This window comes from Erythranthe guttata, chromosome 14 (assembly GCF_056151865.1).
Source record: "Erythranthe guttata isolate IM_541 chromosome 14, IM_541, whole genome shotgun sequence".
Taxonomy (NCBI): Eukaryota; Viridiplantae; Streptophyta; class Magnoliopsida; order Lamiales; family Phrymaceae; genus Erythranthe; species Erythranthe guttata.
In genome coordinates, this window is record NC_142546.1 from 17244653 (window position 1) to 17272348 (window position 27696).

The 27696-nt window shown below is 43.2% G+C and overlaps 1 protein-coding gene across 1 annotated transcript; it reads right to left on the reverse strand.

The window, feature by feature from the left end:
* Positions 1–605: 605 nt before the first annotated feature.
* On the reverse strand, positions 606–27481 carry LOC105958451 (aspartyl protease family protein 1-like). Its single transcript, XM_088813095.1, has 11 exons — positions 27041–27481; positions 26820–26955; positions 24576–24756; positions 2652–2700; positions 2303–2533; positions 2079–2214; positions 1918–1991; positions 1535–1634; positions 1373–1433; positions 1083–1154; positions 606–959 (listed from the first exon to the last, which is right to left on the reverse strand). Exons 1-11 carry the CDS (start codon positions 27349–27351, stop codon positions 748–750), a joined length of 1563 nt encoding a protein of 520 aa, XP_088669221.1. The 5' UTR covers positions 27352–27481; the 3' UTR covers positions 606–747.
* Positions 27482–27696: the final 215 nt, after the last annotated feature.

Below are 27696 nucleotides of genomic sequence, written 5' to 3' on the forward strand. Positions count from 1 at the left end.
TAATTGATGAAAATGGGGTACATTTGGTGTAAATCAATAAATTGGAGTTGAATTAAGGAGTTGGGTGTAATTTTGGTATATATAAAAGGGTTTTTCTTATTTACAAATAACTTTGAATGATGTGAATTTATTTGCAAAATAAAAAAGTTGGATGTCCATTTTTTTAGTAAAGCGCTAGGTTTAGGAAGATAAATATTTTACCCAAAAGAAAATAACAAACAAACCCCTATTCCACACATATCTACTACATGTACGGAAATTAGAGGTTACACATGATTATTTACATTGAGTGGATTTGAACTGTTGATATACACATAATTACGCACACACCCATGTGTATGTGTGCTTAGTGGATAGTTATTTAATCAAATATACGGTTCGAATCCACCCAGTGTAAATAAGCAGGTATAACATCTAACTCCCCCTATACGTACGTGTTGCCTCCACATAACTCGCACTGAGCCACCTTGGCAAGGAGGGGATCCTCTAGTATGTGCTGCTATGTTGTTGGGTGGCAAAGGATCGTTTGGGGTCAAACTTGATATAGAATCAAACACCATACCTAAGTTTTCGGAAGTGAAATCAAGTGCAGCACAAAGAAGACAAATGACAAATAGTTACTATAATTTATTTCCAGCCAAAGAATACTGAGAAGTTGTAGCAACATACAAGCTACTACGACGACCCAACTTATTACAGTGTTCCAAGGCATACTACTTGATAAAATCCTCATGAAATATAAATACATTAAAGAACGATGAAGCTGTGGAAGAAAACGGCAAGTATCACCACCGCAAGTCCGCTAGTCATCGAACTAACATCGCTTGTTGGTGTTCCTATTATTGTTGTTGTTGCTGGTGGCGGTGGTGGTAGTTGTGGTAGACGTGAACGAGTGGGTGGTGGAGGAGAACCGGTGGGGTTTCTCTTTGGTGGACTTTCCGTTGAGATGGAATCATAGCCTGAGATTAATATATAGTTATATATATGTGTGTGTGTGTGTGTGTGTGTGAGTGCGCGCGCACGCGCATACTACACTAGCAAAGAATGATGAAAAGCATTAAGTACGGAAGAAACCAACTCACAGTCAGATTCTTTCCAACCCAAAACCATCTCATCACGGTCAAAGACTAGGCGGTACCCCGTCATAAAATTTTCTGTCAAGAAACCAAGAAATTCATGAAGAAAAAAAAAAGTTAATATTGGATAAATAATCACATGGAGTACGAGAATTCAACAACCGTAGTGATTAGACTCGAAGGTAAGATTATTCAAGATGAGCAAAATTGATTGAATACTAATCCGACACTCAAAACTCAACATTCGGAAGTTTGCTGATCGAGCAAACTTATTGAAACATGGTCAGAATACTCACGTCCGATGATGTTAATACCCTCGCTCTTAACAATAGCCAAACAGTACCCCTGACCACCGTCCTGCATGTGTATAAATACAAATCTTAATTAGAACCCTTGTTTTTTCAGATGGAAATCTCTCGTACGTATATACATATATGCCGTAATTAATAATTTCTCACCGCGCGTATAAAGTTAAACGTTGGTGTTGTAACGTAAAATTGGCTTTCACCTTTCATTGTGAAGGTCAAGTTTGGGGTTGTATAGCCATCCTGTGTTGCACTGCATAGAATATAAATCATGAAGCCAAAATAATATGACGATTCAAAATTTACCAGATTTTAGAAAAGGTCAATGAGAAATTAAGAGTTTATTGCATTTAGTACTCCTCTGTTATATCGAATCGCTAAAATATCCCTTAAAAAATGCATTTATTTTTAGCACACAACCCCCTAAGTGGTAGAGTAAATTGCATTATAATATTAATAACACGATGATTTTTGTTAACAATTAGAGTAGACGCATGGGTGTTGAATGCAATAAACCCTGAGAAATCAAAACGCACCTGAGTGAATAGCAATACTCGAAAATAACCTCGTATGGGAATTTATAAGGTGTCTCGGTTATTTGCGAAATGAACTGCAAACGGAGAAAGTACAATGCAATCATATCAGAGTTCATAGTCCATGCGTGGGCAATAAAATAAACATTATGTGTACAACTCACATTGTTTGCAATAAAAGAGTAAGTCGGCTCGTTCAAGCGTGTAAACGCGGAACCGGAGTCGAAAACTGCAGTGAACTCAAGATCGGTCACATTATTACCCACAACAACTTGTGTGACGGTGATATTATAAGTCGGGCTGCACGCGAGAAAGATGGAAAAAAATAAAACATAGGGAAGATTAAAGCAAAGGAATGCGTTAATTAATTAATCTTGCTTATTATTACTTTGATTTCTGAAGATTAAATGGAGTTGTTTTTTGGTCTGCACTTCCTTTATCTCCAAATTCAATTCTACCAGAAGATCCTTCTGCTGCGAAACACATGGAGAAAGAATTTGCTGTAACACTTTTGCTAGCTAAAATGCTAGGCACGGATATACCGCCCATACCAAGTCCGAATATGCCATTAATACCGCCACCACTTTCCAAGAAATAACCCGTTTGGTTCATTCCACATCTGAAACACAGGATACAGTTAAACCTTTTATAAATTAATACAGTTGGGACTAACAAAATTCTATTTATTTAGCGGAATATTAAATTATCGAATTTAAAAAAAAAAAAAGGTTACACACCCGAATGTAACCGAGACATCAACGATGTCTTGTGGATTGGTATTTGTACCTGATGATGCTAAAGTATAGCTCACCTAGGATAGTATAGAAAACGAGCTGGGAGAGCAAAGCGGATCAGTAGCTGGATAACTTGATGATCCTGAGGTCCCTGCGAAAAGAGCACACGTGAACTAAGCCGGGGGTTGATCCGGCGGAAACCCCTCCGACGCTCAAGTCAGATGTACGGATCGTAGAGGTAGCCGAGAGAATATAACTCGTAGTTGATTGTGAATAAAATAGAACGTACCTTTACAAATGAGTAAAACACCTATTTATATCCCGGTGATTGGATTGGGCTTGCTTTGTTGGGCCCAAGCCTTACTTTGAAGGTATTTGGGCTTTCGTGTAGTGGGCCTAATTAGTAGATATATTTGAGGGCCCATTGGGCCGGCCCATTTAGGTATATCATTAAGCCCCCCAACTCTCGATTCGAGATGGGGACTTGTGTAGAGGAATCCGGGTCGTGTCGAGAGTTAATTGCGTCGGGGATTAAATTGTTTCCGTTGGTGGTGAATTAATTCCTTAATTTTAATAAGGGATAATTGTATTTATTTGGCAACGAGGTATATATTTAAGGGTTTTAAATATTATACCAGGGCCAAATAAATAGACTTCTTGTGCGGTAGAAAGAGATAAACTGCCTCTCCTGCGTAATTAATATGGGTATGTACTTTGAACTCTAGGTTTTCTTCTGTGCTATTCTTCTCTTGAAAATTTTTTATTTGCGGTTGGGTAGAAATTTTTTGTTTTTTAACCGGATAAAAATATATCATGTCGAACCCGAGTAAGTCAAATTGTTTGCGTATTAAACTTCGAGATCCGGTCGAGGGGGGCGAGAAAACGTTTGGTACGGTGGGTATGGAACGCGATAAACTTGTACTATCGGGTGTAGAAATTGGATCTGCAGTAGGAAATTCACGAGGTGAAAATAAAAGGGGGGTTGTAACAGGCTTGGCTTCTGGCGTTGGCTCGAGCCAATTAGCCGGGCGGATGTGTGTGAGAGAGGGCGCGCACTTCGAGGCGGATGGGGAGCCGAGCCGAGCCGTTGATGTGGAGGCTGGCCCGGATTCCGAGAAGGGGAGGGAGAGAGAAAGCAGGCCACGTGGGCCTGCTGCTACCGGTCGTGCGTCAGACGTGGGGGCACGCGCGCGCGGGATTGGTCCGTGTCCCGACGCGCGCGTGGTGGCAGGTGGTGTGGGCAATGCTGACGCGCGCGCGCTGCCCAATGAAGGGGCGCGTGCGCGCGCGTCGATGGAGAGCGGGAGAGTTGGTGACGTGCGCGCGCTGCCATCGGAGGGCGCGCGTGAGCGCGCGTCATCGGGGGGTGACAGAGCGCGTGGGAGCGCGTGGCTGGCTGGGAAAGACACACGTGGCCCTGCTGTACTGGAGGACGCGCGCGCGCGTGAAGCAGCCCCTTTTGGGGTAGCGCGCGCGCGTGCGGGCGCGTGTAGCTCTCGTTTTCGGCCCGATTTGGGCGAGCGGGTCGGGCGAAATAAGGAGCAAATTTTCGATGAAGATGATGTGACTGTTCGGGGTTCCGTAAGGCGAGAAATCATTGAATCTTGGAGTGACGATGTCGAAACGAGTGGTAATGTTAATATTCGCTCTAACGTTGTTGAGGATGGTTCTAGTAGACGTCGCCGTGTCGTGGATTTTGGGAGCGATAGTGATGATTCGCATCAAGCTCCTTTGGCGAGTGATTTGGCGGTGTCCAATAGTGAAGTTGAGCTGACAGATGATGAGGAGGAGGAAGATGATATTCCGCCAGGTGATATTGAGATTGATAAGAGGAAGCAGAAGAAAATTAAGCCGATTAATTTGGACTTAGTTGATTTTGATAGTTTGTTGACGGAAGAGCATCTGCACTCTATTCGTCGTTTATCTGGAGCGCCAAGTAACGTTGAGTTGTTGTTGCCTCAGAAGGGTGACCGTTTGTATTCGCCACCCGATGGATTTCATACGGTGTTTTTAGGTTACTTGACGTGTACATCTCAGATTACACCGCATCCGACCTTGTTGAAGGTCTGTGAGGAATTCAAGATTGGGTATAGTCAGCTAACGCCCAGTGCTGTTCTGATTTTCCAGGCGTTTCATTTTAGGGTGGCTCGAGTAGGTCTGCCTGTGTCTGTGAGTTTATTTAAGGCGTTATTTACGTTACATCGGCCCAATAAGATGCCTTTCTTTTGCTTTCATCCTCGCGTTCATTACCAATTCGTGAAGAGTGTGAAGCTTTCCTTGGAGAAATGGAAGAACTATTTTTTTTACGTGAGGGCTCCCACTTTTGACGTTCCCGTAGTTTGGAATCCTACGTGTGAGAGTTTCGCGATGACTGCAAATATGGCGAAGAGGATTGAGGAATCTGGGTTGTGTGATGTGGAATTTGATCCGAGGAGTTTGATACCGACGGTGAAGGGTCAGCATCGTATATCCTTTTGTTGCCATGACTTGTGTTCCTCTTCTTTGTTGTTTTTTTTTTTTTTTTATTTTACTTTATTTTGCAGTTTATATCTCATGTTTCTTATGTATTCTTTATCTCTTGTAGATGGGGGTATCACCTTTGCGGCACTTCAAGCTAAGGCGAATGGGACGTCGAAGAAGGCATCGAAGAAGGCATCGAAGAAGGTACCCTCTACCTTGGGAGGTTCTTCAAATGGTTTGCCTCGTGGGGAGGTCCATGTAGAAGCTCCTCGAGTAGTCGCAGATGATCGTAGCAGTGCTGGTGAAGTGGAGGGGCGTCCACCGACGAGGGACCGTGGCAAGGGGAAGAGGGTGGATATCGAGTATGTGGCTGTGCCTAAGCGTCCACGGGTAGAGCCAGAGGAGACTTATGCTTTCCATGGTGGAGGAGGGAAACAGCTGTTTACTTATGGAGTAAACCGCGATGGTAAGGAGTCGTACTGGGATGTGTCGGATTATGATTTGCCGATGTTGAGTACCGAGGGTTTCGTTCGAGAGTATGATCGTGTTCGGATGTCTGGTAAGGGTCCTTCTCACATGCTAGAGTTAGCTGGTGGAGACATATGTCGGGTGAGTACTTGTCTATTTAAAACAAGATTTTATGTTTTATTCTCTCTTGGCTTGTGAATAATATTGTTATTATTATTATTATTATATGTTTTTTTGTTTTTTTTTTTTTTTAGTTGGTAGCGACTTGGAGATACCTCGTGGAGCACGGTAGGAATGCGGAAGCTAGTAAGGAAGAGGGTCGGGCTCGAAGTCAAGCACGTGAGGATGAGCTTCTAAGTCAGTTGGAGGAAGCGCGGTCCGATCTCGCTCTACGCTCTGAAGAGCTTGCTCGGAGGACAGAGGAGCTTGCTGAGAGGACGGAGGAGCTCGAGGTTATCCGGGGTGATGCGAAGGCTTATAAAGATGATGTTCACAAGTTGAACAAATGCTACGATCAGCTTAAAGAGAAATATGAAGCTGAGAAGGCGACGGGGAAGAGGTTCCTTGCGACATCAGGTGGTGCGGCTTATAAGGAGTCCATTGTGGAGGAGACTAAAGCTAGTTTCCGAGGTAGTGATGAGTGTGCTGCTATGGTTGAGGAGCATGCATTGGCTGTGGTTTATAAGCCATTAGTGCGTTCTTGTCGCAAATATCTGCGTGATGCGGGTGGGATCAGCGAGGAAGTGATTCGCGGGATGGAGGCTGGTATATCCGATGAAGATGAAGATGAGGTCGATGGCAACGAAACGGGCACAGAGCTCGTGGATGACATGGCTGTTGATGACTCCACTGTTAGGGCGTCTTCTGCCCGTGGACGTGGAGTTTAGATATTTTTGCTAGGATAGTTATCTTTCCCTTCTTGTTTTTTTTTTTTTTTTTTTTTTTTTTTTTTTTTTTTTGCTGATGTAGATGGGTATGTCCACTACTCTTTCGTTTGACTTTTTTCCTTGTTTGACTTTGAAATTTAAAATTTCGATTTATTAATTTTGACATTGTCAAGAATTACTGCGTTGCTTTTATGTGTTTACATTTAGCATTGTACGCGATGTACTTGAGGAGGGGATCAGTCTCCCAAGGTTTATGTTAAGGGTCGTGCCCTTTGTTTGGACCGCTTGGGTCTTAATTATATTTGTCCGTGGCCACGTTTTAAAATTAACACCTCGTGAAACAAATAAAAGGACTTAGCTAATCCAGCTGGCCAGGCTATACGGATTATCTAAATCTCTCTAAGTGTTTGTAGGGTGGTATTGACTTGAACTCGTGGTAAGAGGTAATTTGTATAGACGTAAAGGCGTAGATAGTAAAGCGAAAAGTATTATTTATTCAACGATAGCAAAGGAGAATTGTTACATGTCTACGTGAGGCGAATGTAAGTAAAGGACTAATGCGATAGGCCTTCATGAGGCGAAGGTAAATAACTACTGGTGGAGCGAGAAAAAAAAATTGACTTGATAAAAATTGTTCTAAGTGATTGTACTACACTTGTTCTTCTTCTTCCACGTCTTGCTTGTACTCGTTCGTTTTGCTGTGCTGATGGTAAAATGAATTCCTTTGGCGTTTCGATGCCTGTCAAATATAATTGAGAAAAAGGAATTTTGTCTAAGCATTTGTATTGAACACCTAGTAATTGAAGCTGAGGGGATGCGCATTGCCGATCTACGTACCATGCTATGGGGATGTTTTTTCTTCCTCGCATTTCGAGATATGAAATCAACTCGTGAGTTGCTGCGAGTTACTCTGCGACCATGCCTGCTAGTGGAATGATTTTTTCACGTTAGTAGGAGTAAATAAGATCATCCGTGTGTTGAATGCTAATGGAAGTATAGTTACCCTTGGCGATGTGGTATGGAGTGTTCTCGCTCTTCGGGCCGTTGCTTGAGTAATATGCATCCTCTCGTAATGGATCTCAATCTGTAATAAGATGGTGAGATGTGATGATGAATTACTGGTGAAAATAAATTTACTAGCCCCCCAGTTTAGGTGGGATGTTAACGCACCTGGTTATGTAGTAGAAAAATTTCTAACCATCTAGGAACAGCTTACAAGACGAGTTACGTGGAAGGTCGTGGAGCCTGCAGATGCGACAATTTGTAAGTAACTCCAGCGATCCATTTATGGATTGAAGCAAGCATCCCGTAGTTGGAACATTAGATTCGACTCAACTATCAAAGAGTTTGATTTTGAGAAGAATCCGGAGGAACCTTGTGTATACAAGAAGTTTAGTGGGAGGGCAGTGATATTTTTAGTGCTTTACGTTGATGACATCCTACTCATTGGGAATGACGTAGGAATGCTGCAACAAACGAAAGCATGGTTGTTCACACGTTTCTCAATGAAGGATTTGGGAGAAGCATCTTACGTATTAGGAATACGCATCTATAGAGATAGAGCAAGGAAGATGCTTGGCTTATCCCAAAGCCTGTACATAGACACCGTTATGAAACGGTTTAGCATGGAAGAATCCAAGAAGGGATTCTTGCCAATGTCCCATGGGGTTCGTCTCTCGAAATCTATGTGTCCGCAAACACCTAGTGAAATCGAGGAGATGAAAAGGATGTCTTATGCTTCTGCCATAGGAAGCATAATGTATGGCATGCTATGTACGAGACCCGATATTGCGTATGATGTGAGTGTCACAAGCAGATATCAGTCTAACCCCGGCCCGGCTCACTGGAAAGCCGTGAAAGATATTCTCAAGTACTTGCGAAGAACTAAGGATATATTTTTGGTCTATAGGGGTGCCGAGTTGAAATTAGAGGGTTTTACTGACTCTAGTTTTCAATCGGATGTGGACGACTCAAAGTCGAATTCTGGATTTATATTCACGCTTAATGGTGGTGTCGTGTGTTGGAAGAGTTCCAAGCAAAGCACAACGGCCGATTCCACTACCGAAGCGGAATACATTGCAGCGTCCGAAACTGCAAAAGATGGGACTTGGATAAGGAAGTTCATCCAAGAGTTGGGTGTCGTTCCTTGTGCTATTGATCCAGTACCGTTGTACTGTGATAACACCGGAGCCTTGGCGCAAGCTAGGGAGCCGAGATCTCATCAGAAGTCGAAGCATATTCTGAGAAAGTATCATGTGATCCGAGAGATCATTGATAGAGGTGAAGTTAAAGTAGAACGAGTCACCTCGGAAGAGAACGTTGCAGACCCCTTTACGAAGCCTTTACCGAGATCGGTCCATGAGAAACATCGAGAGTCGATGGGATTGCGATTCATGGGTAGTTGGCTTTAGGTCAAGTGGGAGATTGTTGGAGTAGGTGACCAACAAGCCAACTTTTGGCTGTGGTCTTTCGTATTTATTATGGTAATAAACGAACCTTTATTCGTATTAATGATAAAACACCTTGGCATTCTATATCTTTGTCCCTTTGTCACAAGCATAGATATAGTCCTTACAGTTATTACAAGTACTAGTAATTGATCGTTAGGATCGTGAGATATTTACTCAAGTATTATAACTGTTAAACGTGTTCCTAGTCGAAGGGTTACGCCCCTAATGAGGATATCGGCCTTTCCCATTAAGAGACTAGCACTTAGTGTATGTGTACTGCATCTCATCAGTAAACGGTATTGTGATATCGGCATGCATAAGTGGGTGCTCGTAAGTTGACGAGTTCACTGAACTCCCTCACCCTAGAAATCTCTAAGTGGTTCCCAATAATCGAGTAGAGATATCTATGGTATAGTTGTACACCATTAGTCCTTATGACCTAGACATCACCGTGACTTCACTAGAGGACCAGCTGTATCGTGACCTGTCCCTGAGTTCCACCGAGGACCATCCCAAGGGCCAGTGTTCGTGCAGTCCGAAATCTAGTGGGAGGTCTGTGCATTGTAGTCGGGGATTCGATCGCTAGAATAGTCTTGGATGTCCTGTGTGTTCTGAAAGTTTGTAATCATTCTAAGTCTCTGGCCAGAGCTGACTGAGTGATGATTAGAGAATTCGATTCTCTAAGTCATGCACGTAAGGATTACAACACTTGGAACGATCGCACCGTCATCGAACATATAAAGAGGTCTCGATGAACCAATGCCTCTAGTTCGATCGGGACATATGAATCGAAGGGACCGTACTGTACGTTAACTATATCTGAAGGTTCTTGCAGGCACTTCATTTGTATCTAGGGAATCATGACGCGTAGTTGCTAGACGCCAATCTTGATTCGTTGGGTGATTAAGGTAAAACGAGTTTCATCTTAATCGTAACTCTAAGGGGACGAGTTTTGACCACAAAGGGTTGTGGGCCCACGGCTAGCTTACACCTGAACCATCGAGGGTCACACTGCTTGTGTACATGAGATCTTTGAATAAACGGTCAGAGATAAAATAGTTTATCTTTGCATGATTGGAAGTCAATATGATTGGATCCAACATTCGTAATTTGGAATTATGAATGAGAATAAGAAAAGGAAAAGAATAGGCGAACGTGTTAGTGAACTTTCTAAATCGGGAAGTTTCCAAATTTAGAAAGTGCACTGAACTAGGGTTTCCACTTTTGGAAAGTTGGAAAATGAGAGTTGACACTCGTAATGACGAGGATATTATAATGATTCCGAAAATGTAATTGTTGCAATTTTCCGATCATTGAATTGAGAGAGACGAGCGAGTAAAAGAACTAACGAGCTTAAGCTGTTGGGCCCGGTCCAACTTAAGCCCGTTAGGGTTTTATGCAAGACATATAAATACTTGATTTATAGGTCTTGCATAAACACAACTAAAAAAAAACACAAGAGAACACACGTTCATAACCCTAGCCGCTGCCTCTCTCGATCAGCCACCCTCTCCCACGGCCACCACCACCGCGCCGTCGCCGGAAATTCGCCGGAATCGGCCACCCGTTGGCCGATCTCTTTCGGTATTCCTTTCCTTCTTTCTTTTCTTCCGTTATTCTGACTATTACGTGTCTAGTGCCACGTGTTTAGTAGATCGAAGTATACGAGGTGAAATCCAAGAGGAGGAAGATCGAAGAATCGAAGATGCGAGAAGGCAATTCCGAAAAACTGCTCTCGGATTTTCTGCGCTGCCCACCGAGAAAATTCGCCATAAATCAACCGGTCATCCGATGGACGTGAAATTTTGACAGCAGCTTCACAACTCATAAATCTACCATAGTCCAGAAGGAATTGTTCATCCAGTAAATACGCATGGAGATACTGAAGTCGGAGCAAGGCTGTAATTTCAGATCAGCAAACAGGTTGGATCAATAGGAGTGGGAAGAGCAGCTAGCCATCTTCTCTGTGTGTGAATCACATGCGCCGCCGTAGCTCGGATCATTGCCGTTGCTGCCCCGGATTGCACGGATTGGTTTCCGTGGCAATCTAGCTTTGCTTAGTGCGCCTACCTCACGCTCCAAGAGGTAATGTTTCGAATCTATTGTCATTCGATTCGGTTACGTTTAAATTAATATATGCATGTTCGTTTTAATAAGAAACTTGTATGATTTTATGTGACTACATGAAATTGGTTTTATTATTGCGAGCATGATTATTTGATTTAAACGCGAGCATGCTAATTGATTTAATTTCGATTAAGTAATTAAGCATGTTGTTGTTTTAATTTCGCTGGAAGCGCAAAGGTACGCAATTAATTGATTTAATTGTTCGGGCATGTACTTGTGTGCTTTAAAGTCGTTTAAATCGCATAAAATTTTTGTTTTCCGCTGCGTATGCGTGCCCGAAACCCAACAGTGGTATCAGAGCTCGTTGCGTAATTAATTGTGTTGTATAATATGCTATGATTTTATGCATGTTCGATTTATTAAAGTAGTGATTGTTGTATTATGTAATTGGGAGTTTTCGTAAGTTTAAAATATTTTTGAAATATTGTTTAGAATTTTTCCAGCTTTAAAATTGTTTAAAATTGGAAAATCGGATCTGAAATTGTTTTTAAAACATCGGTTTTTGTTTTAATCGGATCGAACCGGTCGAACCGGCCGGTTCGATGGTTGTGTGCGATTTAGCTGACCGAATCCACGTGGATTAGGGTCGGTCAGACCGGTTCCCGGTCCGACTGACCTGACCCACTGATTTGGGTCAGCTGGACCGGATAGAACCGGACCGCTTCGGTCCGAACCAGTCAGACCGGTTGGGCCGAACCAGTTCACTGAAAAAAAAAATTCAGATTTCTAAAATTAAACTTAAAACAAATTGATTTTAATTTTTGGAAAATTATTTTCAATTAATCCCAATTAGATAATTGGATCAACAATCATCTATTTTAGTAAATAGGTGTTAGATTAATTAAATTGATTTAAATTGTTAAATTGATTTCAATTAATAGAACACATATATAATATTGATTATAGTTCAACTTAATTAATAGTACCTCAACATTATTTGAATGATTTATGCTAGTTGAGGTTCTATAATTATTTTGAAAAACCCGATAATTAATTATTGTAATTAATTATTAAATTAGGTCGTATGTTCCTCTTAGGACAATATGCGCTTCCATATACCTTTAGAGAACATAGATGTAGGAATCACATAGACCAATCCAAAACCTTCTGATGAGATAAAACTTTTAAATAAAATCCCTCATTCTTAATTCAATTAAGAATCATTTCAAGCTATAAAGAAAAACCCAATCTGTTGAGTTATTTCTTTCCTTCTGCCAACGGTTGGATTATGTGTAGCCCTTTGCTGTAGTGCAGTAAGCCGTGTTAGCGGGGAGTGCTATGGTAGAGTAAGCTGTAATTCAATTGACATAATGATGAAGGTAGCCATAGAAAAGGGTTATGTTGGATTAACGTGGTCGGCTAGATTAACTAGGGACTGCATTAGTTTGGCATAATCAAGTTCTATGAGCATCTTTGATTGGTAGGTTAGACTTGACACACGACGATTTTGATATTCGCGAGATTAACTTAGGTCATTATCAAGTGTGAGGAAAATTAATTTAGGGTCATATTGTGGATATGATTGATTGTGATCTACCTTTGGGCAAATATAATCGGGCTAGATTAACTACGGGTTATATTTGTCTATTGGACCTAAAGCCCATTAAGAAAAATCAGTTTTCTCGTTTGTCTACTAGAGGGAAGTGGAACTCGATAAAATTAGTGGGAGAACAATTAAATAACATAAGTCCAAACATTTAATTGTAACAATCATTTAACGCGAATCTCTAATAATCCTCTTCTCTATATGTCTCAGAAAATCATGTCTAAGAATCCCATAATGTCAATCCTCGACAAAAACTCAATGGCCCTAATTACCTAGATTGGTTGCGTAGTCTTAAGCTTGTGCTAACTGTTGAGGGGCGTCTCTATGTTTTGAACGAGAGACTTCCCGCCACTATACCTGCCACAGCGACTGATGCTGAAAAGGAAACTTATGAAGTTTGGAAGAAAGATGACACTCATGCTAGGTGCTATATGATAGCCGCCATGGAGCCCGCGCTTGCGAGGAAATATGAGTCTCACATGCATGCTTTCGATATAAAGGCTCATCTCGATAGCATGTATAGTGAGAATATTAGGGCATCGAGGTACATTGCTACAAAGGAGTTGATCACAGCGAGACTGCGCGAAGGGACTTCGGTCCACGAGCACTGTCTCAAAATGATCACCCTCCTTGAAAAGCTAGTGAATCTCGATGTCACCCTCCCTGCCGAGCTCTCGTTGGATTTGATCCTGTTGTCTCTTCCTAGTTCCTATGAATCATTCATAGTGAACTTCAACGTGAACAAACTAGATCCTCCCTTGGATGAGTTAATGAACATGTTGGTCAGCTTCGAGTCCACCATTAAGAAAGAGAAGTCTGTTCTCATTGCTGCTACATCTGGAAAGAAGAGTTCTTTCCAAAAGAAGAGAAATGAAAGAGTTCCCTTTCCAAACAGCAAGTTCGAAGTGGGTGAAGGTAGTGGGGGCCCCTAAGGCGAAATTCAGCAAAACGTAAGGAGATAGGTCAAAACCCCGCACAACTTTGGCACGCTAGACTAGGTCATGTCTCTTTAAGAAGGATGAACGATTTTGTCAGTGAAGGATTGTTCTCTTTGGAGGACGTGAAATCACTACAAACTTGTGAATCTTGCCTTAAAGGGAAAATGACCAAGTCACCCTACAAAGGGAAAATGGAACGAGCCGAGGGTCTTTTGGATTTGATCCATACAGACGTATGTGGTCCACTAAGTGTTAGTGCGAAGGGTGGATATAACTACTTCGCTACCTTTACCGACGATTATTCTAGGTATGGGTATGTGTACTTGATGAAGTACAAGTCTGAAACATTTGAAAAGTTCAAAGATTTTAGACACGAAGTGGAAAAGCAACTCGGACGAAGTATTAAGAAGCTACGATCCGATCGTGGTGGAGAATACTTGAGCATCGAGTTCATTGACTATCTAAAAGAAAATGGGATTCAATCCCAATGGACTCCACCGGGAACTCCTCAACTTAATTGAGTCTCCGAACGTCGGAATCGAACTTTATTAGATATGGTTCGATCAATGATGGGGTTCACAAACTTACCGGCATACTTATGGGGTCATGCACTTCGTACTGCCGCGTATTTGCTGAATAGAGTTAACACCAAAGCAGTTAAATCCACACCTTATGAACTTTGGCATTCCCGGAAACCCAACTACAAACATATTAGGATATGGGGTTGTCCCGCTTATGTGAAGCGATTAGTGGGAGATAAGTTGGATAGTAAATCCGACTTGTGCTATTTTGTGGGGTATCCCGAAGACTCGATGGGATACGAGTTCTACTATGTCAAAGAAGCAAAGGCGTTTGTTTCGAGAAATGCCACCTTTTTGGAAAGGGAGTTTCTATCCGGTAGAAAGGGCAGCATGATAGAACTTGAAGTAGTTCAAGAACCACAAAGTGAAGTTCAAACGCAAGAACAAGTAATCGAACCAACACAACAAACCACTAATATACCTCCTGAACCTACGGTACGTAGACCCGAAAGAGTTCGGAAAATGCCGGATAGGTTATTCCTCCTCGAAAATGATGAAGATCATGTTGATCTTGGACGAGATCCAAGAACATACAATGAGGCCGTATCGGATGCGGACATGGGACATTGGCTAACTGCCATGAAATCCGAAATGGACTCCATGTACTCCAACAAGGTATGGACCTTGGTAGATCCACCCAAAGGAATTGTTCCTATAGGCTGCAAGTGGATCTATAAGAAGAAAATTGGAGTTGATGGAAAGGTGTCGACCTATAAAGCTAGATTGGTAGCAAAAGGATACACTCAAAGGCAAGGTGTTGACTATGAGGAAACCTTTTCGCCAGTCGCGATGCTGAAGTCCATTAGGATTTTGCTGGCCATAGCTGCGTGGTACGACTACGAGATATGGCAAATGGATGTGAAGACCGCCTTCCTTAATGGAGATATTGAGGAAGAAATTTACATGGCGCAGCCGGAAGGCTTCATATCTTCTGGAAGTGAGCAAAAGGTTTGCAAGCTCCAGCGATCCATTTATGGATTGAAGCAAGCATCCCGTAGTTGGAACATTAGATTCGACTCAACTATCAAAGAGTTTGATTTTGAGAAGAATCCGGAGGAACCTTGTGTATACAAGAAGTTTAGTGGGAGGGCAGTGATATTTTTAGTGCTTTACGTTGATGACATCCTACTCATTGGGAATGACGTAGGAATGCTGCAACAAACGAAAGCATGGTTGTCCACACGTTTCTCAATGAAGGATTTGGGAGAAGCATCTTACGTATTAGGAATACGCATCTATAGAGATAGAGCAAGGAAGATGCTTGGCTTATCCCAAAGCCTGTACATAGACACCGTTATGAAACGGTTTAGCATGGAAGAATCCAAGAAGGGATTCTTGCCAATGTCCCATGGGGTTCGTCTCTCGAAATCTATGTGTCCGCAAACACCTAGTGAAATCGAGGAGATGAAAAGGATGTCTTATGCTTCTGCCATAGGAAGCATAATGTATGGCATGCTATGTACGAGACCCGATATTGCGTATGATGTGAGTGTCACAAGCAGATATCAGTCTAACCCCGGCCCGGCTCACTGGAAAGCCGTGAAAGATATTCTCAAGTACTTGCGAAGAACTAAGGATATATTTTTGGTCTATAGGGGTGCCGAGTTGAAATTAGAGGGTTTTACTGACTCTAGTTTTCAATCGGATGTGGACGACTCAAAGTCGAATTCTGGATTTATATTCACGCTTAATGGTGGTGTCGTGTGTTGGAAGAGTTCCAAGCAAAGCACAACGGCCGATTCCACTACCGAAGCGGAATACATTGCAGCGTCCGAAACTGCAAAAGATGGGACTTGGATAAGGAAGTTCATCCAAGAGTTGGGTGTCGTTCCTTGTGCTATTGATCCAGTACCGTTGTACTGTGATAACACCGGAGCCTTGGCGCAAGCTAGGGAGCCGAGATCTCATCAGAAGTCGAAGCATATTCTGAGAAAGTATCATGTGATCCGAGAGATCATTGATAGAGGTGAAGTTAAAGTAGAACGAGTCACCTCGGAAGAGAACGTTGCAGACCCCTTTACGAAGCCTTTACCGAGATCGGTCCATGAGAAACATCGAGAGTCGATGGGATTGCGATTCATGGGTAGTTGGCTTTAGGTCAAGTGGGAGATTGTTGGAGTAGGTGACCAACAAGCCAACTTTTGGCTGTGGTCTTTCGTATTTATTATGGTAATAAACGAACCTTTATTCGTATTAATGATAAAACACCTTGGCATTCTATATCTTTGTCCCTTTGTCACAAGCATAGATATAGTCCTTACAGTTATTACAAGTACTAGTAATTGATCGTTAGGATCGTGAGATATTTACTCAAGTATTATAACTGTTAAACGTGTTCCTAGTCGAAGGGTTACGCCCCTAATGAGGATATCGGCCTTTCCCATTAAGAGACTAGCACTTAGTGTATGTGTACTGCATCTCATCAGTAAACGGTATTGTGATATCGGCATGCATAAGTGGGTGCTCGTAAGTTGACGAGTTCACTGAACTCCCTCACCCTAGAAATCTCTAAGTGGTTCCCAATAATCGAGTAGAGATATCTATGGTATAGTTGTACACCATTAGTCCTTATGACCTAGACATCACCGTGACTTCACTAGAGGACCAGCTGTATCGTGACCTGTCCCTGAGTTCCACCGAGGACCATCCCAAGGGCCAGTGTTCGTGCAGTCCGAAATCTAGTGGGAGGTCTGTGCATTGTAGTCGGGGATTCGATCGCTAGAATAGTCTTGGATGTCCTGTGTGTTCTGAAAGTTTGTAATCATTCTAAGTCTCTGGCCAGAGCTGACTGAGTGATGATTAGAGAATTCGATTCTCTAAGTCATGCACGTAAGGATTACAACACTTGGAACGATCGCACCGTCATCGAACATATAAAGAGGTCTCGATGAACCAATGCCTCTAGTTCGATCGGGACATATGAATCGAAGGGACCGTACTGTACGTTAACTATATCTGAAGGTTCTTGCAGGCACTTCATTTGTATCTAGGGAATCATGACGCGTAGTTGCTAGACGCCAATCTTGATTCGTTGGGTGATTAAGGTAAAACGAGTTTCATCTTAATCGTAACTCTAAGGGGACGAGTTTTGACCACAAAGGGTTGTGGGCCCACGGCTAGCTTACACCTGAACCATCGAGGGTCACACTGCTTGTGTACATGAGATCTTTGAATAAACGGTCAGAGATAAAATAGTTTATCTTTGCATGATTGGAAGTCAATATGATTGGATCCAACATTCGTAATTTGGAATTATGAATGAGAATAAGAAAAGGAAAAGAATAGGCGAACGTGTTAGTGAACTTTCTAAATCGGGAAGTTTCCAAATTTAGAAAGTGCACTGAACTAGGGTTTCCACTTTTGGAAAGTTGGAAAATGAGAGTTGACACTCGTAATGACGAGGATATTATAATGATTCCGAAAATGTAATTGTTGCAATTTTCCGATCATTGAATTGAGAGAGACGAGCGAGTAAAAGAACTAACGAGCTTAAGCTGTTGGGCCCGGTCCAACTTAAGCCCGTTAGGGTTTTATGCAAGACATATAAATACTTGATTTATAGGTCTTGCATAAACACAACTAAAAAAAAACACAAGAGAACACACGTTCATAACCCTAGCCGCTGCCTCTCTCGATCAGCCACCCTCTCCCACGGCCACCACCACCGCGCCGTCGCCGGAAATTCGCCGGAATCGGCCACCCGTTGGCCGATCTCTTTCGGTATTCCTTTCCTTCTTTCTTTTCTTCCGTTATTCTGACTATTACGTGTCTAGTGCCACGTGTTTAGTAGATCGAAGTATACGAGGTGAAATCCAAGAGGAGGAAGATCGAAGAATCGAAGATGCGAGAAGGCAATTCCGAAAAACTGCTCTCGGATTTTCTGCGCTGCCCACCGAGAAAATTCGCCATAAATCAACCGGTCATCCGATGGACGTGAAATTTTGACAGCAGCTTCACAACTCATAAATCTACCATAGTCCAGAAGGAATTGTTCATCCAGTAAATACGCATGGAGATACTGAAGTCGGAGCAAGGCTGTAATTTCAGATCAGCAAACAGGTTGGATCAATAGGAGTGGGAAGAGCAGCTAGCCATCTTCTCTGTGTGTGAATCACATGCGCCGCCGTAGCTCGGATCATTGCCGTTGCTGCCCCGGATTGCACGGATTGGTTTCCGTGGCAATCTAGCTTTGCTTAGTGCGCCTACCTCACGCTCCAAGAGGTAATGTTTCGAATCTATTGTCATTCGATTCGGTTACGTTTAAATTAATATATGCATGTTCGTTTTAATAAGAAACTTGTATGATTTTATGTGACTACATGAAATTGGTTTTATTATTGCGAGCATGATTATTTGATTTAAACGCGAGCATGCTAATTGATTTAATTTCGATTAAGTAATTAAGCATGTTGTTGTTTTAATTTCGCTGGAAGCGCAAAGGTACGCAATTAATTGATTTAATTGTTCGGGCATGTACTTGTGTGCTTTAAAGTCGTTTAAATCGCATAAATTTTTTGTTTTCCGCTGCGTATGCGTGCCCGAAACCCAACACTTCCCACTTTGGGTCGAGCTTACCGATGGGGTGAGAGGCTTCAGCTTTTCGGAGGACTAAATCTCCGACTTGAAAGGAGCGAGGGCGGACCTTTGAGTTATATGCCTTGGCCATGCGTGATTTATACATCTGTTGTCGGATGTATGCAATCTCACGTAACTCATCTACAAGGTCTAGGCTTCCTCGCATAGCTTCTTCATTAGCTGCTGGATCATAGTTGGTGATTCTCCAAGATGGTTCACCTATTTCAACGGGTGCTATAGCTTCTGTTCCGAAAGCTAGATTGAAAGGCGACTCTCCGGTTGCTGCGCGTGGGGTTGTGCGATAAGCCCATAGGGCGTTAGGCAATTCTTCCACCCATTTTCCTTTGGCACTTCCCAGCCTTGTCTTAAGGTGTTGGAGGATGGTGCGATTTGTAACCTCCGTCTGGCCGTTAGCTAGTGGATTTGCTACCGATGTGAAGAACTGCTTGATGTCCAAACCGATGCACCAATTTTTTACTTTGTCACCGCAAAATTGGGTTCCATTATCCGAGATGATGGAACGCGGGATTCCGAAGCGGCACACGATGTTCTTCCATAGGAATTGGATGACTTCTTCTTCTCGGATACGTGCTAAGGGTTCCGCCTCCACCCATTTGGTGAAGTAGTCCACTGCTACAATGAGGTACTTACGTCCTCCTGTGGCGGGTGGGAATGGTCCAACTAAGTCCATCCCCCATTGGGCGAAAGGGATGGGGCTGTCAATTGGTTGCATTAATGCCGATGGTAGGTGAGTGATATTCGCATGCTCTTGGCAGGGCTTACACTTCCGGACTAACTTCTTCGCGTCTTCATGCATCGTCGGCCAATAGTAGCCTTGCCTCAGTAGTTTGAGAGCTAAAGTTCTCCCGCTTAAGTGATTTCCGCAGATGCCTTCGTGTACCTCTCTAAGTACGTAATCCGCTGTGGTCGGGTCGAGGCACTTGAGGTAAGGGAATGAGAAACCTCGTTTGTATAGTTCTTCTCCCACTATAGTGAATCGGGCGGCTCTTGTTTTTAACTTCCGCGCTTCAGTGGGATCTGTTGGAAGTTCTCCCTTCTTGAGATACTTCAGGATTGGAGTGAACCAGCATGGTTCATCCTCCTCGGTGTACTGTACTTCTGTGGGTGAAGTTATCTCTGGCTGAGGTGAAGTGAGGAGCGTCACCTTCCGACTTACGATGGTGGCCATGGAGCTTCCAAGCCTAGCTAATTTGTCAGCGTGGATATTATTGGAGCGAGGTACTTGTCTTATCTCGTAGCTCTCGAATTTAGATAAGAGAGTGTGCGCGAGAGCTAAGTATTTGGCCATGGTGTCTTCTTTAGCCTCGTAAGTTCCAAGTACTTGGTTGACGACGAGCTGAGAGTCGCTTTGGATTAGGAGCTTGCGCGCTCCGGCTGCTAGGGCGAGGCGGATTCCTGCTATTAGTGCTTCGTACTCAGCGACGTTGTTCGAGGCGGTGAATTCGAAGCGTTGAGCATACTCGAATTCGTCTCCGTCGGGGTTTGTTAGTACGATGCCCGCTCCACCTCCTGTTGTAGTAGAAGATCCATCCACGCTGACAGACCAAGTAGGTAGAGAGGTATTTTCTTCCATCGAAGTCATTTCGACTAGAAAATCAGCCAATATTTGTGCTTTGATAGCTGGGCGGGGTTTGAACTCCACTCCATATTCACTTAGCTCTATCGCCCATTTTGCTAATCGCCCGGATGTTTCGGGACTTCTTAGTATTTGTTTCAGAGGATAATTTGTGAGAACCACCACTGGATGTGACTGGAAGTACGGTCGAAGCTTCCGAGCTGCGTTGATAAGGGCGAGAGCGAGTTTCTCCATGTTGGTGTAGCGTTGTTCGGCTCCTTGGAGTGCGCGACTTATGTAGTATATGGGTTGGTGGCCCTTTTCCCCATCTCGGATGAGGACTGCGCTGACGGCATTAGCTGAGGTAGCTAGGTATAGTAGGAGGGTGTCTCCAGGCTGAGGTTTTGTGAGCAGTGGTGGTGATGCGAGATATGACTTTAACTCTGTGAAGGCCTTTTGACATGCCTCATCCCACTGGAACTTTTTTCCTCCTCTTAAAATCTTGAAGAAGGGGAGAGCTTTGTCCGCTGATCTTGAAATGAACCTGTTCAGGGATGCCAAACAACCGTTGAGCTGTTGAACTTTCTTTATCGATGTTGGCGGGGCCATGGAGGTAATTGCTTCGATTTTCGCGGGATTAGCTTCGATCCCTCGGTGTGAAATCATATATCCCAGAAATTTGCCTCCCCGAACTCCGAATGAACATTTGAGGGGGTTGAGCTTCATCTTATATTTTCGCAAGGTGGCGAAACACTGTTCCAGATCCGTTATGTGGTCCGAGACCTTAATACTTTTGATGAGCATATCGTCGATGTACACCTCCATATTTTTACCGATCTGAGCTGCGAACATTTTGTTCACTAGACGCTGGTAGGTGGCTCCTGCGTTTTTCAACCCGAAGGGCATGACTTGATAGCAGTAGATGCCTTGGTCAGTGATGAAACTAGTCCTCTCTTGATCTTCTGGCGCAAGTAAGATCTGGTTATACCCTTGGTATGCATCAAGGAAGCTGAGGAGCTCGCATCCTGATGTCGAATCAATGAGCTGATCGATTCTAGGTAGAGGAAAAGGGTCCTTAGGACAAGCTTTGTTGAGGTCGGTGAAGTCTATGCATAGTCTCCACTTGCCTCCGGGTTTGGGAACGAGTACTACGTTCGACAACCATTCAGGATATTGAACTGGTCGTATGTGGCCTGCGTCAAGGAGTTTTGCCACTTCCGTTTTGATATGTTTGTTGCGCTCGGGACCAAATGTCCGTTTCCTCTGTTTGACTGGCTTCAACCTCTTGTCGACGTTGAGCCGATGCAGGGCTACCTGAGGGGGAATGCCTGACAAATCTTGGGCTTTCCAAGCGAACACATCTCCATTGTGCCGCAGGAATTTAACTAAATGCTTCTCGATCTCAGGATCTAAATCAGACCCAATGCGTAGGAATTTTGAGCTATCTCCAGGGGTGAGCTCTATGAGCTTAAGCTCTTCAACAGCTGCTAGCTTGATGCTATCGTCTGGTACACTGATGAGGATTTCTTTATTGTCCTCAGTGATCGCATTGACCCATTTCCGTTTGTCGAATTTTTGGGTGTCGTCTCCCCTTCCGGGTGGTTTAGGCTTCTTGGAAGGTTCTCGTAGGGCCCTTGCATAGCACTCTCGGGCGAGACGTCTATCTCCAAGCACTTCTCCCATTCCATAGGGAGTAGGGAACTTCCATTTCTGATGGTAGGAGGAAGGTACTGACTTGAATGTGTGGATGGCTGGCCTCCCCAGAATGATGTTGTAGGGTGATGGCCTGTCGACGACGAGGAACTTGATTAGTTTCGTGATTCGACAGGGGTCTTCCCCTAAAGAAACAGGCAGCTCCACTTCTCCCATTGACAAAATGCCTTCTCCTGTGAACCCTTTCAGGGGTGTGGAGATGGGACTAAAACGGGCATTATCTATGCCTAGCTGCTTAAAAGCATGGAGGTACATGATGTCAGCTGAGCTCCCACCATCTACTAATATTTTCTTGACCAAGAAGTTGGCCACCATTGTTGTTACCACTAATGCGTCGACATGGTCTTCCTCTGGACCTTCAAGGTCGGAGGAGTTGAAGACTATGCTGTGATCAGGTCTTCGTATTTGATATACGCGTTCGGATGGAGAAGCGCGTTCTTGATTCATGCGCGCTGATCGAGCGAGTGTGCGTCTTGCATTATGTGAATCGCCTCCCGCCGGTCCTCCGGAGATGAAGGAGATGATTCCTCGGGTAGGCTGGTTATCATTGTTATCTAGGTCACGTCGGTGACCCCCATCTTCTCGTCTTTGTTGTTGATCTCGGTTGTTATCTCGGCGTGGAGGATCATCACGGCGTTTATTTCGCGGCTTATCGACGTATTCGCCTAAATGGCCTTGTTTGATCAGCCTCTCAATCGCCATTTTAAGTTGTGCACACTCTTCCGTAGTATGCCCTCTGTCCTTATGGAATCGACAATAACGATCCGATTTTTCTCGCTTTGCGTTTGGCTGCATAGGACGTGGAGGTTCTGCTAAACCTTTCTGCTCTATCACGTGAAGGATTTCCGTGAGGCGAGTGTTCAGCGGAGTGAACCTATTGTAGGAGGAAGAGGGTTGGCCTTGAGGTGGTAGTGGTGGACGTCGATCGTCGCGCCTCCTATTGTCCTGACGTTCGTCTTCCCTTTTTCTTTTAGGAGGAGCATGGGTAGAGGCTTCCTCTATCCGGACGTATTTTTCGGCTCGATTCAGCAACTCTTCTAGGTTGCCTGGAGGTCTTCCGGCGATAGATTCTTTGAATCTACCCGGTTTCAAGTTCTGCTGCATGATCCCGGAGAGCATGTCTTGTCCTACACTGGGGACCTCGTGGACGGCTTCTACGAAACGCTTAATGTAGTTGCGGAGCGTCTCGTTATCTCTCTGTACTATAGAGAAAAGATGAGCTGGAGTCTTGGCATATTGTTTGTTGATGGCGAATTGGTTGGTGAAGCGGGTCGACAACCGAGCGAAGGTGTCAATCGACCCTATGGGCAGGGAGTTAAACCAATTCATTGCCCTCTTGGAGAGAGTGGTGCGGAACATTTTGCACATCGCTGCATCCGTTGGGCCATATAAATCTGCCATGGCACTGAATTTCTCTATATGTTCCTGCGGGTCGGTGGTCCCTTCAAATTGTGGTAACCCCGAGATCTTTACCCCTTGAGGTAAAATCTCGTTGAGAATGTCTATGGTGAAGGGACTGCGTCTTGTTTGGGGAGGCATTCTTTCATCCCTTTGATTATTTGGTTGGGAGAAAAGGTTTTGGCGAGACATTCTGCTGTTTACTTCGCCTTCTCCCTCATTAAAGAGAGGGACTCTTGGTGGTGACGCATTCCCCCGTGGGGGTGAGCGTGGACGTCGCTGTCTGGGCTGTGCCCCTCTATGGTTGGTAGATAGCTGCACTCGGGACCGTGGATCCGAGGTAGAGGAGGAGACACTTATTTGATTCTGGATTGGCGGTGGCGCCACAGGTGGCGCTACAAATGGAGCTGGTGCTGGTATCGCATTGGGAGCGTTTGCTCCCATCGTAGCGATATATTGAGTCACAGCCTCTGTGGCGGCGCGAGTTGAAGCTTCCGCTATCATGCGTTGGAGCGCATCCTCGGTTATTTGAACCGTTCGAGGAGCAGGGAGAGCTGGATCGGCGAGTGGTGGGTCCCGAGGAGGGATCACCTGAACCTCGCGAGGTGGATCTGCCACACGTGGAAGAGCTGGCTCCGTGGGACGTGGGGGAAGTGGATCCGCGGGGCGTGGAGGAGGTGGTATGCCCGATCCTCCACGGACTGGAAGGTTACTTGCTGTGTCATTCTCTCTCCGAGCTGACGCCTCAGGAGGATCTTGTTGGCTACGTGATCTGGTTTGCATCGTTTCCCACAGACGGCGCCAAAATGATGATGCTAAAGTATAGCTCACCTAGGATAGTATAGAAAACGAGCTGGGAGAGCAAAGCGGATCAGTAGCTGGATAACTTGATGATCCTGAGGTCCCTGCGAAAAGAGCACACGTGAACTAAGCCGGGGGTTGATCCGGCAGAAACCCCTCCGACGCTCAAGTCAGATGTACGGATCGTAGAGGTAGCCGAGAGAATATAACTCGTAGTTGATTGTGAATAAAATAGAACGTACCTTTACAAATGAGTAAAACACCTATTTATATCCCGGTGATTGGATTGGGCTTGCTTTGTTGGGCCCAAGCCTTACTTTGAAGGTATTTGGGCTTTCGTGTAGTGGGCCTAATTAGTAGATATATTTGAGGGCCCATTGGGCCGGCCCATTTAGGTATATCAGTACCCAAATGCAAAACATCATCGACTAATATTCCTGTACTCGAGGAAGCGCCGTATAATTCTTGGTAAGCACAAGTATTAGACCTAGTCAAGCATGCTCTTGTAGGTCCACACAGTGTGCTATTGCACGGAAGCGGCGAGCTAGTCGTCGAATTACGAGGACTGTATATATTTAGCTCCAATTTCTGTTGCATCAAGTAATTAGAACAGTTGGAGATAGAAATTAGGGCAACCAAAAATGACAGGGCTTATTTTCATTTTATTTTGGGTAAGATGTTTTGGAGGAATAACTTATGAATGAAACTATGAAAGTAATATTTGTATATATTTTGGAAGTAGGCATAAAACACAGTCAAGTATTTAGAATAATTATTTATAATAAGGAAATATCAAGTAATTAGTATGAATTCGTGTATAATAATAATTAGTTTAAATACGTCGTTTATATTTCGATCTTTTTATTAAGCTTTTCATATTGTTTTTATTTGGAAAATTATACTTTTACTCCTCCAAATTTACCTTAAGTTTGTATTTGGTCCTTCTTGTTCAAAAATAAATAAATTTAGTCGCTCATGTTTAAAAATTTAACACTTTTGATCCTCTCAGTCAATTTTCCATTAATTTGTCAGTTAAGATAGTGATGGCCAGGGGCCAGTCTAGGGATGGCAATGGGGCGGGTATGGGGCGGGTTTTGCAATCCCCATCCCCGCCCCGCTATGGAAATCCCCATCCCCATCCCCGTAAAAAATCCCCACGGGTATTAAAAGAATCCCCATACCCGCCCCATAAAATCCCCACGGGTATCGGGGCGGGTAAAAATCCCCGTCTATTTTATTTTCTTTTTTTTTTTAATTAAATAATATGCAATTTACTTATAATTTAAAGGTTTATTTCAACAAATAAATCAATATTTAATTATAATACTAATATTTAATTATATAATGGAAACCTAAAAATCCCCATTTTTAACTAATATTTAATATATTACTACTATTTAATTATTTATATTTAATATAATAATTAAAAAATATATATTATATATATAAATAATGCGGGGCGGGTACGGGGACGGGTACGGGGCGGGTCTACGGGGCGGGTATAGGCAAACCCATCCCCGTACCCGTACCCGGTCAAAAAAAAATTTCAATTCCCATACCCGCCCCATTTTTTTTCGGGGCGGGTAATACCCGAAAATTTCGGGGCGGGGCGGGGCGGGGATCCGTCGGGGCGGGTCAAATTGCCATCCCTAGGCCAGTCCACCCAAGGGCTAGGGTGGACTCAAGCCCCCCCTCACTTTAATTTTGTTCCCTAATATATAGATATATATTATCTTTTTTTTAGCCTACCCAATTACATTATTTTATTCATTTATTTTTACTCCACTTATTCAAAGTCGCCTCACTTTTCAAAGCCCCTTCATGTCTTATCTTCTATTTTTCACTTCGTTCTCATTCTTTGAAAAAGAAAAAAAAAATAACTTTGTTCTATTGTATAGTCGCACTTATGGCGGTTATATTGTACCCACCGACCGAACTCACACCGACGATCAATTAACGTTTGATGTCTTTTCTTTCATCTTAATTTTCATAATGAATATTAATTAAAAGTCCATTGTGTAAATATTATAATCGACTTGATATTCATGTTTCTTAGATTTTTATAGCAATTTAACTTTCGCTATTCGCTTTGGTATTATCTTCTGAAAATGGAGGAAAAAAAAATCATATCAAATTTTCATCTTAAATTTCTTTGATAGCAAAAAAATTTTCGGAAGCTCTGCCCCCGAACCCCAAATATGTTTAAGCCCCCCCCCCCCCCCCCCCCCCCCCAAAATATTTCTGGCCTCGCCACTGGTGATGGCCACATGCTTGATTTCCTTCGGTACTTACGGAAAATGCATAAAAAAGACCAAAGTTGTTAAATATTTGAAACATGAGGGATTAAATCTGTTTTTCTTTTAACAAAAATGATTAACTGCGGAATTGAGTATACTTAAGGGACCAACAATATTATTTCTCAAATTTTATTTGATTTTCATGAATAGTGAGCACAGTTTTTTTTTAATTATTTAATGAATTTTATTCCATATTTATTGTTTTAGTATGACATGACATCTCAAAATTGTCAACTCTAGTAAATTAAATGTGAAATTTTATATATATATTTAAAAATCACAGAAACCACGTAGGCACATGTTATTATGGTTTGACCATTGACCAAACATTAAATAACGACAAATTGAACTTACCTTTCCGTCACTAATGTTGAAGTTACGTGCACAAGTGATACAATCACATGGCAACCAGAATAGGTCACCGCCCGTGTCGAGTGCCACAAGAAAGAGCAAAGCAGGGGTACCCACAGTAATAAGCGAATAATGCAAGCTGTAAATAAGCACAACTTTGTGTCATATTTATTTTCTCTTCAAAAAAAAAAAAGGGGGGGGGGGGGGGGGGGAAAGAAACATACTATGAAAGGGCCCTGACGTTGTAAGTCTGGTTGCCACCATAGAAAGTGACGGTAGGGGTGGTGGAGGTGGCGAGGCGGCGGCCCTTGAGGAGCTGGTCACGGTGGGCCATGGCGGTGTAGTAGTCAACCGTACCCTTCTCCGGCAACCCATCGAGATTCAAGAATTCCTTAACAGTGTCGGAATATCTGTGGTGGATGTCGAATCCGAAAGTCGTCCCAAATGCTTCGATGCTCTTCGCATTAATCCAACACGTAAACGCTATTAGCATCACACAACTCCCAAATACTGATTTCTTAAAACACGTCATCATTAATTACTTTGTTTGGACGAGAGAGAGAGAGAGAGACGATTTAACTGAAACCACTCTCCTATTTCGAAGAAGCTAAGTAAGAAGAGAGATGAGTCAATGGAGATGAGAATGCATGCAACTTGTTGAAGATAATGCAATACATATATATTATATGAAAGAAAAATAATTAGGAGAGTTACGTTGATAAATAAAAAAATGAAAGAGTTGATTTAGTCAAATATAAATTAAACAAGTGGTGGGCAGTTCATGTATGATGTATCCATTGTTTAATCTGCGCGTACGAAGTCAACACATGCATGCATATATAAGAGAATATGCTAATTAATCTGGCAAAAATCTTTATAG